General features: G+C 43.7%; 1 protein-coding gene across 6 annotated transcripts in view; it reads right to left on the bottom strand.

Annotated features, from left to right (window-relative positions):
• Nucleotides 1-2,781: 2,781 nt before the first annotated feature.
• LOC139050775 (TNF receptor-associated factor 6-like) overlaps nt 2,782-18,143 on the bottom strand; it is a 71,026-nt gene continuing 55,664 nt past the window's right edge. For 5 of the 6 annotated variants that reach the window (XM_070527514.1, XM_070527511.1, XM_070527510.1 and 2 more), the window contains 3 exons: nt 9,118-9,162; nt 7,101-7,314; nt 2,923-3,015 (listed from right to left, as the gene is read on the bottom strand). In XM_070527514.1, coding sequence (XP_070383615.1) covers nt 7,177-7,314; nt 9,118-9,162 — 183 coding nt within the window. In that variant the 3' untranslated portion in view covers nt 2,923-3,015; nt 7,101-7,176. Of the gene's footprint in view, nt 3,016-7,100; nt 7,315-9,117; nt 9,163-18,143 lie in introns of all 6 variants that reach the window. The other variant, XM_070527508.1, reaches the window with a different exon arrangement.

Raw genomic sequence — 18,143 nt, 5'->3', positions numbered from 1 at the left:
CTGGAAATAAAATTATATAGGCTTCAGATTCAAGCTTACAAACATTTAGCTTAGCCTGTGCTAAGTTTATAGTAGCAAAGACATTTTTTCTGAACGATCACTGTGTGAATTTGATGAAGGTTATTGGGTTTAGAGCAATTTAAATTCAGCAGCTGTAGGCAAGAGATTCTTCAAACTTAGGCTACATATTCCCTAAGGAAATAAATTCTCTAATGTTATATACACCGTACAAAATTCAGCACTAATTTGTAAGTAGAACTTTTACAAAGGCCTCGTGAGCATAACAAGAGATTTAAGCATGTTATGAACTCATATATAGCTAATTTATTCGCTTTACAAGTTCAAACAGATACTCGACAAAACATCTAAGCCCCAAAGGGGGTAAACTTTCTTTAGAATGGTGTGCCCAGGCGTTTCTACTGCCTCTCACCACTCCTGCCTACACACTACTGCCGCCTCTTAGTATCATGTAGTTATAGCCCGCTCAGACATAGCTACCGCTAGTGATCATCCAATTACATTGTTGTATAGATATTTTGACACAAGAACATAATTGCTCATGCAGTGAGGGGTTAATCCTTACTGCATGAATATGTATTTTGTTTTCAAAAGAAAGATGTGCTGATGCAACAATCATCTTGGAATCTATGGGAAGCGAAGCATTCGGGAAGCTGTAAATGAAACGTCCAAAATTTACCCGTTTCGTTGGTGAAATTTTGGCGTTAATGAAATTGGTGTGCCCGCATTTCCTCCCTGTCACCTAAGTTGCAGAATGCGACACACGCAGCGTTCATCTACCAAAGCAACCTAAGTGACAAGCGCTGACAACTTAAGAATACAAAATTTATGTACGCCATCGAACTAAAGAAAGTTGCATAGATGCACTGGCCAGTTAGGTTCCCTTGTTTCCTTGATGTTGTGTCGTTTTCCCTGTTTAATACGGCTGCCTTTCCCGCTCCCATATAACTGGTTTCAGGACGAAACCTGAACGTTTAGGACAAATATAATGGGTGGCCGTGATATCGCTACATAGCCCAAGGTATATTTCCGCCGAAGAGATTCCAGTCTGCTTTATCGCTTATGGCTAGGGGTTGCATTCGCGAAATCTTACTTATTTCGCATTGGAATGTCCGACAACGCTCTCTGCAACGCTTGTCTTTGCGAGGAGACGATAGAACACATTCTGTGCGACTGTCCTGAATATAATGTTCAGAGACAGTCTCTGGCGTCCGTTCTAGCGCACCTTTTACAATAGACCATTCTCCGTTGAAACGATTTTCACATGTCGCCGACAGAAGACATCGAACCTGAAGGCGATGAAGAGACTACTTCGGTTCTTTTAAAGAGACGGGCCTGGACAAGCGGCTGTGACAGTGTTGTCACGTACCACGCAAGAGGGAAGGACTGTAACTGACGATGCGCGTGCTGTGCTATGTGCTCTCTCTCTCTCTCCCTCATCTTTTACCCCCTCATCCCGCTCCCATGTGTAGTGCAGCGAACCGGTTTAGCTAAACTGGTTAACCTCCTTTCCTTCTCCACTTTTTCCTTCCTTCCTTCCTTAGCTTCAAACAACTACATTTCATTTTACAATTGGCTTAGCATTTACTTCAGCAGAGCAAAGTCATTAGGCTAAGAGCGGACTCTCCGAGGGCTCGGCTCTGTTTCAGAGGCGAAGGGCGGGCGCCCTGTGTTTCTGCAGGGGGACCTTGTTTGTTACGGCTAGGCTGTCACTGACTATAGTTGGCATTGGCAAGATAGAAGTATTCAGGCAATTACGATCTAGTGGTTCGAGCATGGCGGTGCTGTACTGAGAGACAGTGGTCTGATCCCACCATTGGGTACGTAATTCAAATTTCTTGTGTGCATGAACTCTTCGGCAAGATGGAAAGCGCACCCAATATCACCCAGCTGCCCCGGTCATGAGTGCCACGGCAGGTTTGCAAGCAAAGTTTTCTTTTAAAGATGAACGAACTTTTCTTTAGGCCACATATTCTCCAAAAAACGTACATTTTCTGTAGAAATGCATGGTTGGGTTTTAAACAGTTTTCGCATGTATTATATGATACACAATGCCGTTAGCGACATATTTTGTGACCACAGACAAAGGCATTGGAATTGTAAAAAAGAAACCTGCAACGATATGTCGGAGTCACTGAAAAGCCTTGAACCCTTGCTCTAAAATATGCCCTGTATTTCTATCTAGTGCCCGGCATTTCCATCTAGTGCAAGAACGTTTAAAATTTAATAATGTCATCCTTAACTGACTAATTGGGTGCCCCAATATCATGGCCGTAACCTTTTATAAGAATTGCTTTTATATGGGCCTTTGCTACGCATTGTGCTCGGGAGCTCGATGCAAGCCAGAGGAATGTGTCTTTTTTTTGTCTTCGTTAAGAAGTATATTTTTTTGCCGCTTTTGTCATTAGCTCTTTGGGCACGACCGGCCCCAGGCTGTGTTCATTGTAACTGTACTAGTATTCATATTACATTTTCTAGTGTAAATATTACAGCAATTATTGATTACCTCACAGAACAACGGCATTGTCCCCTTCGTTAAATATGCTACAGTGAGCTGATGAACAGCGAACAATTACTCCGTTGCTGTTGAGTGCCGGTTTCTAGGGCAATATACCTCATAATAATTTCTTTATATACGAACTTTTTACATATTTAGTGACGAGCCACCGCTATGCAACATCGAGAAGAGAAACACACGCACGAAGTGTTTCACAATTACGGTCGCTACGGGTTTCAATGATAGACACAACACAAATTCCGATTTATATGTATATTGTTCTTTCTATTTTATTGTAATAAAATTGCATGAGTTATTGTATTGATATGACACACCACATGTTGGAAGATTTAGCCATCAGCAAGAACAAGACTGCTAAAAAGTCAGAAAAGAAAACGCTTTCGCACCGCAATGATAGTGTATTCCCTTAACTCTGAGCAACCTGGACATTCGAAGAGGACGTGTTTGTACACGCTTGGATGGCAGCTTCCTGGTTTTGCCTGCAGAAAAAAAACGAAATTTTACACAGGTTTCGCTGTAATTACTAAGAAATCAGGTTGCTTTTAACAAACATCTAGTGATAATGCAATAAGGCTTTAGGGAGCAAGCACAATTTAATTAGGAAATCAGGATCATTTTGTTTTTATTCGTCCTCACAATTCAAAAACTATAAGTGTAACATGCCGATAATCTTTCGTTCTCTTTTTTTTATGAAAGCCTAGCCAGACATCGAGACCCGTCCACCAGATCACTTAGCTACATCGATTCCGTGGCCATAGAGAAAGGAAAGACTTTGGCTGTGACATTTACTAGGGAAATGCTGTGCGAACAATCAAGTAAGGAAACCCCACGCGTGATCATGCTGAGACCGATGAAAATCTCCAATTTTTTGCTTCAGGTTGAAAACCAACATGTGAAAAGGCAATGTAGATAAATGTGCTGCGCATTTTGGATTACTGCACACGCTTGCTGTTGCCTGGCGTTCATTCACAGGCTGTGTTTTGTATATGAATATGTACTGCCTTATTCTTCGCTGGCATGTTAAGAGGGAGGTGGTGTCTTTGTTGAAAACTGAATGTGTTTGCTTTGCTGATTTCCAGGCATTCCGCACTACATTGAGCTATTGATTCCACTTTCTTACAATGTTTTGTTGGCTCCCTTTGTCTATCAGTGAATTTGCATAATTTCCTTTCGGTGCCACCCATGATTTTGTACGTAATACGCCGTCGACCACACCTTGAGCTACACAGCGCAGTTAGACTTTGCAGCAACACCGCGGCTTTGTTATGCGCTGTGAAGACGGCCTTAACTAACTTTGATAGGCAGTCCGCCTGCTTCCTTTCGCAAGTTCGCGGCTTTTAGTGCGTTTGCACCATTTTTCAGGAATAGAATGCTAGACTATTCACCAGGCAAACTTCGATGCTGTGAGAAATCAGTTGATTCGTTTTACTCTTGAATAGTCGACTTCTTACTTCTCTTTTGCCGCTCTGCAGCATTACGCACTTCGAAACTGAAGAAGACACCCGTTCACGACATTCTAGCTATCAAACAATTTCGCCTCCAAATGCGAATTCGGATAGACTACCACGCACGCAACGGCAGGAATTGTTCATTTTGTGTTCAGAAACGTAAAAGAAGCTGCAATATTTTCATTTCCTGAACATCCCTTTTGCTGAAATATTGTCTGCCGCATAAATTCATACTGTGCTTAGTATGTATAACAGCGGGTGCAGACTTCATCAAGCGTTTCCTGCTGTTTGAACACGGTGCCTTCAACGTCTCCGAAACCGAAACTTCAAACTCGAATGTTTGTGCCCCCCCTTCCTCCCCCCTCCTTCTTTATCATAGGCCGACTAAAGTTCTGAAACTAAACATAAGACATCATCACCTGAGATTTAGTGGTCGTTTTTTGGTGGAAGGTACAAAAGTACCCTTCGCATTCAATGAAGCAAGCTTCGCACAGATGGTGACCGCATCATAGTGTGGCCCATGCAATAAGGTTAAGGGAGCAAGCACAATTTAAATGAGAACTCAGAATCTTTTTGTTTTCTTATTTGTCCTCATAATTCCAAAACTATGAGTATAACCTGCCGATAATCTTTCGTAGTCTTTTTATTTAAAGGATAGCCAGACATCATCGAGCAACGAGTGGCACTACTACATCCAGCCTGATTAATGAGAGGCCGTGAAACCTGCCGCGCTTGGGATTGGGGCTGCAGGGCACATTTAGCTGCAGTAAGAGATCACCAGCGACTAGGCGTCTATTCGAGCAGTTAACGGTCTGAAGGATCGTTGCGCTGCGTGTGACTTTTTTTGTCTATCGCCAGGGAGTCGGTGCTACTGCAAAAGCTATAAACACCGCTGCTGATTACAGGCTCTCCGTATATTCTGCGATACACACCGTTCCCTTATATCATCCAAACAACAGACCTAAGCGCTATTCGTTCTGAATAAAGGTTTTGTGAGCGCCATTTAGAGTGGAAAACCGCTAACAGCTGCAATGGGAATACTCAACCACCTAGCAGCTGCCTGTAAGAGATGATCGTGACCTTGACGTTCCTACCGACAATGTTGAGACGCCTGGTCCATGCCGGCACTCAATAAGTGTTGTCTTCGTTTCGACACAACACTACGAGGCTGTTGTTTACACAGAAAAGTTTGTTTGGTGTCCAGGTTGAGTTTCATTCTTCCGCTTAAGTTTTCAAAATTTTACACCTAATTTGGACACATAGAACCACATTCGTAATGTTTAGACGAAGGTTAATCTTGGTAGTAATATTTGATATCTCATGAAAAAGATTCGATTTGATGGTAGCTTACAGTTTTACCTCTTCCTCGCATTGCAGTGACGCTCCTGAAAACATCGTACTGTCACGTGTGATATGAAGCAGAAAGCTCGAGTTTCGACCGTTCGAGTGACTGTGCTGTCGGAGGGCGTTCTTCGCACGGGAATATCGAAACTAGACAAGACTACTAGCTCTTTTCTCCCTGCGTTGGTGTTCCGTGCAGCATACAGTTTTACACAGTAATTTCTAGACGAAACTCTGGGGCTGCAATCTTTCAGCCACAATTCCTTTGGTGGCTGAAACTGCAGCTTATGTAACCGTAAGGTTTTCCGGGAAACGCTGGCGGCGAACGCTATGTACGAAGGGAAGCTTTCTGGTAGAAACGCGGCCTCTTGCGTGGGTCAAACTCCTGTTATTGTTTCGCACTTTTAATATTTCAATCTGAGAAGGACTAACATAAAGAATATGTGCTGTCAGTGTTTTATTTTTCATTACATTTGTCCCTGGGCTGCCATTCTGAAAATTCCGATGAACAACTTTATAACGAATGAAAGGCAAGGTATGTGCAACGTTGGTGGTAGAAGGGTGGTTTGGTATGCGTGGTTCGGAATTTGGCTCGAACTTCTTATTGTCGTCGGATTTTCGTCTTCGATGCCGGAGTTTGTGCGACACAGGGCCCTTAATGCTATAGTGTTAATATGCAGAACGCATGCGTCACCAGCTGGAATGGCCACAAGAAGCTCTCTGCACTTGACACTCACGAACAATTTCTACAGCGTCTGCAGCTATGCGCGCACTTTTATAGGGCGTTTCATGTCTAATCGCCACGCAACTCGATGTCTTGTGTCCTGTCCGACCACATTTTTGTCTATTCTTTTCTAAGGTGTAATTCTCAGCAGCTGCAAGGTAACTTTTTTAGTTTAATACGTACTGACTTATTCCTCGCTGTCATATTAAGTTAAGAGAGAGGTGGTGTCTTTATTGAAAACTGGATGTATTTGCCTGGCAGACTTATCGGCATTCCCGACTCCATTGAATTCCGCCATATTGTCAATTCCAGTTTCTTGAAATCTTTTGTTGGCTCCCTTTGGCTACCGCTGAATTTGCGTGATTTCCTTTGGATGCCACCCATGATTTTGTACCCAATATGCCGTCGACCACACAGTGAACTACAAACCGTAGTTACACTTTGCAGCAACGCCGCGGCTTAGTTGTGCGCTGCGAAGGCGGCCTAAACCGACTTTGACCGTCAGTGCTCATGTTTCTTTGTGCGTTTGCATCGTTTTTGAAGATACAATGCTAGACCATTCACCAGGTAAAGATCGCTGCTGTGAGAAATCAGTTCATTTGGTTCACTCTTCAATAGCGACATCTTGCTTCACTCTTTTCCCACTCTGCAACATTACGCTCATCGAAACTGAAGAAGACACGCGTTCATAACATCCTAGTTATCATACATGTTCGCCTCCAAATGCAAATTATGATAAGCTACCGTGCCGTAAACGGCAGGAGTTGTTTATTTTGTGTGCAAGAACATAAAAGAAAGTTCAATATTAGCATTTCTTGAACATCCCTTTTGCTGAAATGTTTTCTGCCGCATCAGGTTGCCTTCTATAAAAATATTGAGCTTAGTATGTATAACACGAGGTGCTGACCTCGTCAAGCGTCTGCTGCTATTTATACATGTACGTTCAATGTCTCCGAAACCGAAACTTCAAGTGTCAATGTTCGTGCCCCCCCCCTTTTTTTTTAGCATACACCGACTAAAATTCTCAAACCGAAGACGAGACATACATCACCTGAAATATCGTGTTCGTTACTTGGTGGAAGGGACAAAAGTACTCTTCGCATTCCATGAAGCATCCTTCGCACAGTCTATGACCGCATCTTAGTGCGGCCCATTTCAGCGCGTAATAGCCGCAGTTTACGCAGTGGGCGACGTACGGGACGCTTCCTGCGGACAACTTGCACGGAACTTGATGTCCATTTCTCAGTTCCACTTTGACGTAAAGGCTGCAGTCAGAGAAAAAAGAAAAAAAAATAGTATTAGGCTCAGCAACTTCAAACAATCACGAACATAAGCTTTATCACGTATGTGAGTGAAAAAGCTACCATATCAGCAGCACCCGTTATGATAAGCTGTATACTTGTCGCTGTACACTTGTACTACTCTTGAATCAAATTTCTTTTTACTCGATGTGCCAGCTAACATTTTTCAAGCTGTTGAAAAGTCTTGGTTCAATATCCGCTTATGAACATTATGATGCGTAGTCATTAGTTTGCTTTCGACACCGGTATCATTCTGTATACTAAATGTATAGCAATACATAGAAAGCATATTATTTCGAGAATTATCTTATTCTTTTAATTATCGCCGTCAAATATATAATGCTTATTGTTAGTGTACCATAAAACATCTCATTCAGCAGCCTTACACGTGCTATGTCCCGTGTAATTAATTCACTCACTTTACTCGTAGCGAGTGAAGTAGGAAATGTGATGCGTGATCACGTGTCCATGCTGCACTACACCACTCAGCCTAGAAGTGACTTGAAGTAACTCCGACTGATCACTGCGTAGGCTGCTTGCGATCTCAAAACAGCGCAAATGACGGGAGACCAGGAAGGAGCAGGATATTTTACTGAAGAGAAAGGAGGAGAGGTCAGCCTGGAGAGCGTGTCTCTAGCCTGCTACTCCAGTGGGGAAAGGGGAGGCGGGAAGTACAGGGCAAGGTAGGTGGCGTCTGATTATGTTATGGTACAATGAACTACTATATGCCGTAGCAACGTAGCAATGAGCTACGTTGTCCAATACGTGGATGCGCACTGTATACGCAATACACGCTAGAGTAATTTTGTCCACACGGAAAGTTATTGCGTAAAAACTTTTCACACTGTCTGCACGTCTCACAGGTTCTAGAGGCAATCGTCTAAACCAGTCTCACGTTGAAAATAAAAGAGTAATTTTATCGCCCGCTGGCCATTATCAACTCTTCTCCACGCGCCTAAATTTTTTTCTTCCCAAAAGGGACGGGAGTCCAAGCAGTCAACACTAGACTGAAGTGTTCTTCGTTCGGCCACATATTGAGGGCACACGCAAAGTACGTGAGCTTTTTTCTCGGGAGTGTGACAGATGGTACAGTCAATTGGGTCCCATGCCTGTCCAATCTTGTGAAGGTATCGGCTAGTGTACGCCACACCCATCCGTAATCGATGGATGAGTGTTTCCTGGCCTCCCGCCGTTTGCGCTGTTCAAAAAATCTCGAGTTCGAGAGCTGTACCATCTCACTGCTGTACCATCTGTACCATGCTGTACCAACTCGGCCAAGCTTTCACTTCAGTAGCGTACAGACTGCGATGTTCGCGAGGCAACCCGAGTTCACTGCAAGCCAACACCAACACCGACAGCTCGCCACTTCCACAGACAGCTTCTTAGCCAGGCAATCAGCTGAGTTACTCAAAATATAGTTGCGCAAGAGCAAGCGTGGGGCAACCTATTGGATGGGATGTTTAGAGAAAATATAACAGTTTCGCTACGAGAAGTCACACCCTAATTCGAAATTGAGAATTTTATTTAATGATATTGTATAATTAGCCATTAGGGCACGAAGGCTTTCCAGATTTTAAAAAGAACGCATGACCGAACACAGTCGGTCACAAGAACGCATGTTGTACCTGCACTTTTCTTTTTCCTAATCTCATAGCTAAGGTTATCTGGGACGTCCCTGGATAACAGCGCCGTATACTGCCCGTCCCATATATAAGCACAGCTAAAGCCACCGTCTTATTCACTATCTCTACAATTGGAAGTAACTACCCGTTCAGGGAGTCCTGTGGGCTTGTTGCTTCTGGGCCGGGATAGCTGAAAAAGAACAAAAAGCACACTTTAAGCTACAGAGAAACGAGACATATATATTCTTCGTGTTGATATAGATAAAGATTTGCGTGGTTTCTAAGCATCCTTTCTTAATAAATAAGCGCTCATGTTTAATTCCTACACGTCGAGCTCACGCTTATGTTTCTTTAATTTCTAACTTAATCTTGAGCGTAAGGCTCGACTGAAGTCTCGCACCCCAATGCATCGCGCGATTACTTTGTCGTTCTAGTATAGGAAGATGTAAATATGCTTAATATATAAACACTTAAACACTTATTATATGCATGTCGAGGCTATTTAAATTCACAGCACCTCAGGATGTCTGGGTACTGAGGTTTTAATTTATCTTCAAAACAAGAAATGCTGACAGCTTCTGGAAGAAAGTACCCTATATAAGCAACTGTTTTGAACTGGAAGGCAGCACCTCTGACGAAGTGTAAATTCCTACTGCTCTATACAACGACCGCTCAACAAGCTCTCGCGTCAGATGAGAGCTTGCGTGGAGACAAGTTGATCGCATTGATCGAAGGTGCAGTTCCGCTAAAATTCCATAAAAGTTCGTGCACGTTAACTTTTTGGGGGATTGAAATGGACGTGAGCACCCCGCAATAAATTAGTCACGAAACTGTTTTAAATTAGATTATACAAAAGCGCATCACAATAACCTCTCTTTCCTGAATGAGAAGAAGCAGGAGATTTTGAAAACGATTATTCATCGCGAAGGCAAAGCAGTACTACAGATATTGGAACTGAATCATAGGTTTGCAGGCAAAAACTGGAATTTGCAGACCCCAGGGTGCCGTAAAATAATCCATAAATAATGCTTCTAAAAACTTTATACAATTTGCGAACTGAATTTGTGGCTTTAATTTAAAACAACCACATTAAACTTCTAAGTCCAGTTTCAGAGCCACCTATACTTACAGAGACAAAGATTTGTAACTGTCTTATTTCTTATGATGACGTTTACAATGCTGCAGCTTTGAAATGCTGAGTGAGTCAGTGTTAGCGAAGAGTGTAGACCACTTGCGTAATCTGTTTTCTACCCACAGCAGGCTCAGGTAACAAGACACGTGAAATACAACTCTTCTGCAGTACAGTATGTGAAGTGTTCAGGAGAAGACAGGTAGAATCGCGGCACTAAAGACAACCAAGAGGGTATACCAGACAGAAGGATAATAAAGTGGTGAAATAGTAGCATCATGCAGTATATGTATCCTACATATACACGTACGTAATTGGCAAATTAAATGGCAATCTTTATCATGACAGTGTGTTTGCTCCCCGACAGTTAATGTATCCTGATGACAACACGGAGATAAACAGTGATAAATAGTGATACCTCTTTGCCATTGTCTGCGACTCATGCTTGTTACCACACATTTCAATGCGCAGGGTGTCTCACGTACCCTATGCCAAAATTACAGACATATATGTGCGTGCGTGCGTGTGTGTGTGTGTGTTTGTGTGTGTGTGCGTGCGTGTGTGCGTGTGTGTGTGTGTGTGTGTGTGTGTGTGTGTGTGTGTGTGTGTGTGTGTGTGTGTGTGTGTGTGTGTTTGTGTGTGTGTGTCCGAAATTTTAGGGGCAGCTATGCCTTAGAGACGCACAACAGCAATGTCCCCTGGACATTGGCTTCTATCGTTTTTGATGTTGAACTACAAGCGACAAAGAAACCATTTCAACTCTATGCGCGTTGTTAAATATCAACAAATTAATCGTCTTAAGGGCAGTGTGACATCATGGCATAAGTTCTACAAGGACAACGTCGACTCAGTTACCTCTATCCGCGTGTTTAATCAGCAAGGTGTTTTGTGTGCAATCTAGACGAATGTGATCCACAGGGACAGAGGTACTGATGTGTGCATATAGTCGTGTAATTTTATCACCGGGTTTTCCGGTTTCATTACAGAGGGTGTCTTTCTTTAACTGCACCAACATTTTCAAATGATTCCCTATTGCAGATAACACAATTTGCACTCTTTTTCTAAATTACTCGACGAGGCAGCCATCAGTTCTATGCGCAATTAAAATGTTCAACTGAATAATTAACGTACCTATGCTCAATACCTTTTTAATTAAGTTACGCCACATATTTCAACCTACGAACTGTAGCCGCTGAGTTCCCACGGAGTATCCACTTGGAGCGAATTCTCAGGACAGCACCAGTTCCGACATATTAACTGTCAAAGTGTCCATAGAAATACATTGGTGTTCCAGTTACTTTTGTGCTTGGATGCATATAACAGTGGCTCTTTGCATTGCAAACAAAAGAAACGCATATAACCCGAATTCTGCAAACTTAACAGAACTCGCCCAAAAATTGAAAGTCCTAACTAATCTTGCATCTGCACTAGTTTATTATTATTATTATTATTATTATTATTATTATTATTATTATTATTATTATTATTATTATTATTATTATTATTCTGAAGGCGCGGTTAATGTGGTGAGCGTAAATTTTGGCTACAAAAATACTTGGCAGCTAAATGTCACTTCAGATAGAACTACGCAGTGGCTAACGACAACCTCATGCTCGTAGAATAAGATCGACAAAGCCAGGAACCTTCGGGGAGCCCCAGACATCTTGCAGCCGTGTCAAACGAGCAGGCAACTGCACCGGAAAACCGCTCTGATAAGCCGACGTTGCTTTCTGCGTGCCGTGCGCACATGGGCGATATCGCGGCAGAGCCGCATTTTTGCCATTTTGCAGCCGCGGTTGCGCGTGTGAGCGGGCGAGCGGCGAGATACACTTCCCGCGTGGCGAACCCGCATATTGTCTTCGTTATCAGCCGGTTTTCTCCCCCTTTAGCACAGAACAAGTTAGGTGGGGCAATGCGTCCTTTACTAGATGCCTGCCGCGTTGCTCGCTCTCCCATTGTAGCGGCGGTTCCCTTAGTTGAAGTTAGTTCAGCATAAATTCCGTGAGGCGGCGCTCGTTGCCTTTTCAACTTCCGGCGGATGTGGCAGCGGCGGCTGGATGCATCCGCCGGCGCGTTATATGCGGGGGCGTCTGTTAGCGAGCGTTATCGCGGGCCTCCGAGACGGTGACAGATGCCACGTTAATCTCAGAGGCCACACCACGTGATTGCAAGTTGCAGGTGTTCGCCATGAGAGGCGCTCGGTGCCTTTATTTCGCGGAGGAGAGAAGAGGGAGAGGGCCCGGAACCGAGCTACCAGACAACGCGGCAGGCATCTAGTAAAGGAGGCATTGGGTGGGGGCGGTGACTTGCCCACCTCTCAATGCATCTGGCGGCGGCCGAACAGTATGTCCCTGCGACGCGCCACGCTCAGCAATTGGTTTTTCTATACCGCTGACATCCTGTTTTCGGCGCGCTTTTCAAGCGCGCTTTCTCCCCTTTCTGTTAATGCTATTGGCAGTTGTTGGGACCTTACACCAGTTTGCGCCACGTCTCCATCTCTCTATGTATCGATGTCCGCGCCTAACCCCTTTCTCACCAACTCGCGTCGTTAGGTGGTTCATAGTCAAATACGTAGGGCACCGGGCTGCGTTTCAGGGGGAACCAAATTCGAAAGTGACCGTCCCACCAACTTGGGTCATGAGGTACCCCCGTGAACAAAAGTATACGGACCAAGGATTGTGCGATAAAACCGATTTTTTTTTTACACAGCCTCTGAATGGAAATTTAAACATAGGACTGCAGCCCAAACTTAGCATTGGGAACTTTCTAGTCTAGACACTCGTCAATTTCAGTTTACGCATGCTAATGGCAAAAAAATTTAGTTTTTCGGCAACCATATGGTCCGTATACTTTTGCTCACGAGTTCTTCTTCGCGCAATGCCCACTTTTTTGATACACTCTAATGCTTAGACACATTCTCACGCGCTTCTATAACGTGCTCCATTTCCTTTTTCTTACCCGTACCTGGTTTTCTCTTTCCACTCTAGGAGTTTCATAGCCGTTTTATTTTATTTTATTTTTTTCAACCGCCGTGGTTGCTCAGTGGCTATGGTGTTAGGCTGCTGAGCACGAGGTCGCGTGATCGAATCCCGGCCACGGCGGCTTCATTTAGATGGGGGCGAAGTGTGAAAACACCCGTGTACTTAGATTTGGGTGCACGTTAAAGAACCCCAGGGGGCCGAAATTTCCGGAGTCCTCCACTACGGCGTGCCTCATAATCAGAAAGTGGTTTTGGCACCAAAAACCCCATAATTGTATTTTTTAATTGAATCTCCAGCTGCATGACCTCCTCCAGTTCTTTGTTTTCACAGACATTTTGTAACAAAGACCCTCTTTTTTTTCCATGCCCTTTGTGATTTCTGCTATTGTTTTTCCTTGAATTATAAACGTTCTACTGCTGTTGCTTCCTGTACTGCATCGGTATTTCTCCCATATTTTAAGATTAACGTTTATGGTCGCTATCCAGGCTATTTCTTTCTGTTCATCTATTGTCATTTTGTCTAGACGCTCGTAATTTGTTTTGCAGACACAGGCTTAGTTGAGATATGACCGCCAGTTTCCGCATTGCCAAGTCAGCTTTTCATGACACCTATTCCCGCTATTAACTAAAACTTCTTTCTGGGCGAGTTGGTGCATACTTGACATAAAAATTGTAACAGCGACAAGACATGCAACCACAAAGTATCAAGGACGAGACACAGAGCTTGTGTCTCGTCCTTGATACTTTGTAGTTGCATGTGTTTGCGCTGGTACAATTTTTATGTCCCGCTATTAGGTACTGCAATATTGTCTTGCTCGCACAGAATCAGAATCATCCACCTGCGATTTTAATAATTCCTGCTTTCGAAACTCGATATTATCATTTGCAGTACAACCAAACAAATCTTTAGTTTCATGTCTGGCAAAACTAACAGTCTATAGGTAAGTTACCAAATAATATCATTTACAATTGAAGCAATCGAATTTTTAAGTTTTATATTTGCTATAACCAACTGTCCATAGAAAAGCAGCTTCCAGTCCTGTCTTATTTCTTTCCCACGTGTTGCTAATGCATAAATGTTCTTAAGACGTATCATTCACCCTTTTCAAGGTGTTGCCATCCACTTGTTGCGCGGAGCACAACACCATCTGGTGGTGGTGAAGGAGACCGTAACCGAACTATCTTCTCTGATTGGTGGAACCGCACGTGCCGTCGCGTGCGCTTCCACCAATGGAAGCCCTTTCTCGTTCGTGACGCTGCCAATGCCAACAAGTACAAGCTAAGAGAAGCTAACGTTTTAAAAAGGCTGGACGTTAGAACGATTTTCGCGTTGGAAATGGCCGAACGTAAGGTGGTCGTCAACAACTCAGTCTGCGCTGCTTTTGCGAACAACAGCAGTCATCGTGTGACAAACGACTCGCTAAAATGCGTCAGTTCATTATCAGGGGCTTGAAAGAAACATTTGTGCATTCACCCACAGGAGAAGCGTTGGAAGTGATAGCAAAACTTACCGTTGCGCTGGTGCTCCTCGTACGGTATTCTAACGTCCCGGTCACACAGTGCGACACAACGCCGATTTTTGTCTGCCGACTTAGCGCGACAGCTGTCTCTGTATTTTCGGCGCCCCCTCTCACACTGCACCCACACTAACATTTTGCAGAGGGCCCGCTGATGGCCGTGTCAGCGGCGCGTCGGCAGAACAGAGCCGGCGGAGGACAATCGGCTGACTTTGTTGTCACACTGCAACGACGCGACGGTTTAGGGTGAAAAACATGGCGGTGCCTTCGAAGCGACAGCCGACCCTCTTCATACGTATCCAGTCATCGTCCTGGCCTATTTCTTGCTATCGTTCCCAAAAGATACTTTTATCTGCTCTAGATTTGAGTCGTGATTCTTGAAAAGGAACGTATTATTGATAATTGGACGCTGTTTCCGAAATCCGTTCTCATGTTCCTGGCCCATTAGGCTTTTCTCAGCCATAGGGCCTTTTTACTTCGAATTATTGTTCTTTCGCTGGAGATGGCCTGTGAGATATTACGGTGCGCGCAACAAGCAAAGCAAGCTGCCAGTACTCATAGGCCATGCATTACCAATGCCTTCTTGTGTAATTGACCGAGGCACAACTTTCCGCGTTTGTGTACTGATTGGCGCAAATACAATTTGCTTACATTTGGAGGTGTACGGCCCCCGATCATCGACTGCTTAAAATTCAGTGACGACTATGCAAAGCTGGTATGAAGTAATGACGAAATGCTTCGAAACGTACAGATTCGCGTGTGTGATCAGCCTCACGCCCAGAGCAATACGTAAAAAATTACACGTAATTAATTGTAATCAGTTACATTTCTAGGTAACATTGTAAGTTAACAAATACTATCTTTACTCGGCAACGCTCAGTGTAATTCAATCGTTTTTTTGAGAAAACAATTGCACGTAATCAGTTTCATTTCAGGGAAAGCAAGCTCCGACTGGCAACGGAGCTTTTAGCACTTAAACGTCCCTGAAACTAGTGTCCAAAGTGATCAAAACATGTACACGCCTACGTGGGTTATCTCCATGCCACAATCTGAGTCCAGCAGCTACGCGTACCTCAAATGAACATGGCAGCCTTGCAAATTTGCGGGCCTAATGAACGTATCTCTCCCTCCCTCCCTCCCCCCCTCCCTCCCTCCCTCCCTCTCTCTTTCTCTCTCTCTCTCTCTCTCTATCTATCTATCTATCTATCTATCTATCTATCTATCTATCTATCTATCTATCTATCTATCCGTCTGTCTGTCTCTCACTCCCTGGAAGTGCTTTGAAACGGCCTTCACAGGCGGCAAGAGCTGCTGCTCAGTTTTTCGTCAGTTAGGGCTAATGACTTCTCTGAAATATAATTTGGCCGTTAAATACAAATGTTTCCTACTATTTGACATACTTGGCTCATATACACCTACTTTTGCGATAGTAACACTCGAACGGTACTTTCAGGGATGAATAATACGCAGCTTTATATTACATTTTATTTAACATTTGGCCACCTTTTCATGGAACGTGAATGCTTGCCGGCGTCCGCTATAATTAGTAGCTTAAGTCTGTTTTTTTAAAGGGCGCGAAAAGAAAGAACAGCTCAAAGGGGAGACGAATAAAAGCGTTTCTCCTCTTCTCCCTTCTTCAACATATCTTGTCTCATTTTGCACTGTTCAGCAAGATGAACTGTCAACTAGCCCGCTTGTGTACCTCCATACAGTTTGTAAGCTTTAGCTCGGGTGCTCCTGTCTAAATGCATGTAAAGGGAGAATTTGTTTTTCTCGGCAACTGCTGCACCAAATTTTAGAAGGTTTCTTCTAGTGACCGCTGGTTTAAAATTTTAATTTATAATGTCAGTTTTTTATTAAATTTTGGCCAAAATTGTGAATGTTCAGAAAACGAATGTAACTCACAAAGGAAAAATTATATCACAGTTCTATGAATTCCACCTGATAGTACACCTAAAGCGGACAAAATTGATATGTTACATATGAATCCAAATAGTTAAGTAATATGGAACTTCAGCTTTTGCAGAACCCTTGTATACAATGTAACAAACTCACGTAAGATATCAATTGACATATGGAATTTGTCCGCTTTGAATGATCTATGGGTGCCGTTTACAGAAACACGATATCTGTTCTTGATACAAAGCAATTTTTTTATAAATTTCGTGCGTCTGTGTTTTATGTACCTTTGAATTTTTTCAAAATCCTTTTCACCAAATTCGGGCCCTAAATAGAAACTTCGCTTCCCACAGTCACTACAATTTAACATTGTCTCTCAAATGCAAGTAATTTCATTAAAATCGGTCCAGGGGTTATTTCAGAAAAGCGTTCTGGCGGTTCACATATATTTTATTAGGCCGCGTCGGAGTGGAACCTGAGCTAAAGCTTCTTCTGAAGTCTAAATCGGAAACGAACGAAGTGCGCTGGGAGGAGGTCCATCATATGTTGGCTGACAAAATGAAACGGTGCTTTCACAGCTCGATAGCGACGTCCACTTCGGAGGTGGCATCAGGAAATCACCTGTGGCCCCCCTTTCAATTCCCTGGTTTTATGGGAAGCGACCCCCCCCCCTCCCTAGCTTCAGCAACAATGAAGCTTTGCGCCTCATATAGCACCCAGACGCGAGCGTCGCGGCATTGAGCAACCATAATCGTGGCAGCAAGGTGTTCGTACGTTACAATACAGCCAGTGTGCACATCGAGCGAGTTTTCAGTGTCGCTGCCAGGTGTCATCATAAGTATAGGGACCGGGTCGACTACAACAATGTGTGAGTCAGCGAGACAAAGACCTGGGAACCGTTCGGACCCATGGCAGGTACAGCGCTCGCTTTGAGCAGCTGCGGGCGACATACCCGCAAAATCGCGCATGCGAAAAGGCCGAAATGAAGGTAAAGAAAATTTGCGAATCCCACGCACATGTGGGATTCGGTAATAAGCGAAGCTTTTTCCTCCCACTTCCGCACCATATTCATCTGGCTGCTGCGTATGGATCCGTATTCCTCACTCAATACACTTTCTGCTCCAATCTTGTCCACTTTACTTCCTCCTCCCCATTAAGCTGCGTCTAGGGCCGACTTTTTCACCCCTTGCCTCTTGTTCTGTCTGTATACTTTCATTCGTATATAGTGTGTATATAAACACATGTGTATATATATGAATGTGTATATAACCACATTCATAGTGGCACTTACCCCCTTTCCGGGGCATTAACAGAAATGATTATACGTCCAGTTGCACATAACAAGCGGTCCACGTCTACTTCGGGACATACTCATTGGCCGAAATTACTCTTTTATTGGCAACACCGCAGCGAGAAGCAGCAGCTTGAAATTCGGTGGAGGAGGAGGCAAAGAAAGCTTCGCTCTAATAGTCACCGTACCATATAAAACGCATATCACCAATTACACGTCCATCATAAGAAAGATTGTCTACCGCAATAATTTCGCCAATCATTTCCACGGGACGTATGCGCCATCAATTTTTCACCTCACGAGTTGCTACTACAAGCTAAATATTTTGATGAAATGGCTTGCCTAGCTCTGTAAA

The sequence above is a fragment of the Dermacentor albipictus genome, chromosome 10 (genome assembly GCF_038994185.2).
Source record: "Dermacentor albipictus isolate Rhodes 1998 colony chromosome 10, USDA_Dalb.pri_finalv2, whole genome shotgun sequence".
In the NCBI taxonomy this organism is placed as follows: Eukaryota; Metazoa; Arthropoda; class Arachnida; order Ixodida; family Ixodidae; genus Dermacentor; species Dermacentor albipictus.
This window is presented reverse-complemented; position numbering and strand designations above follow the sequence as displayed.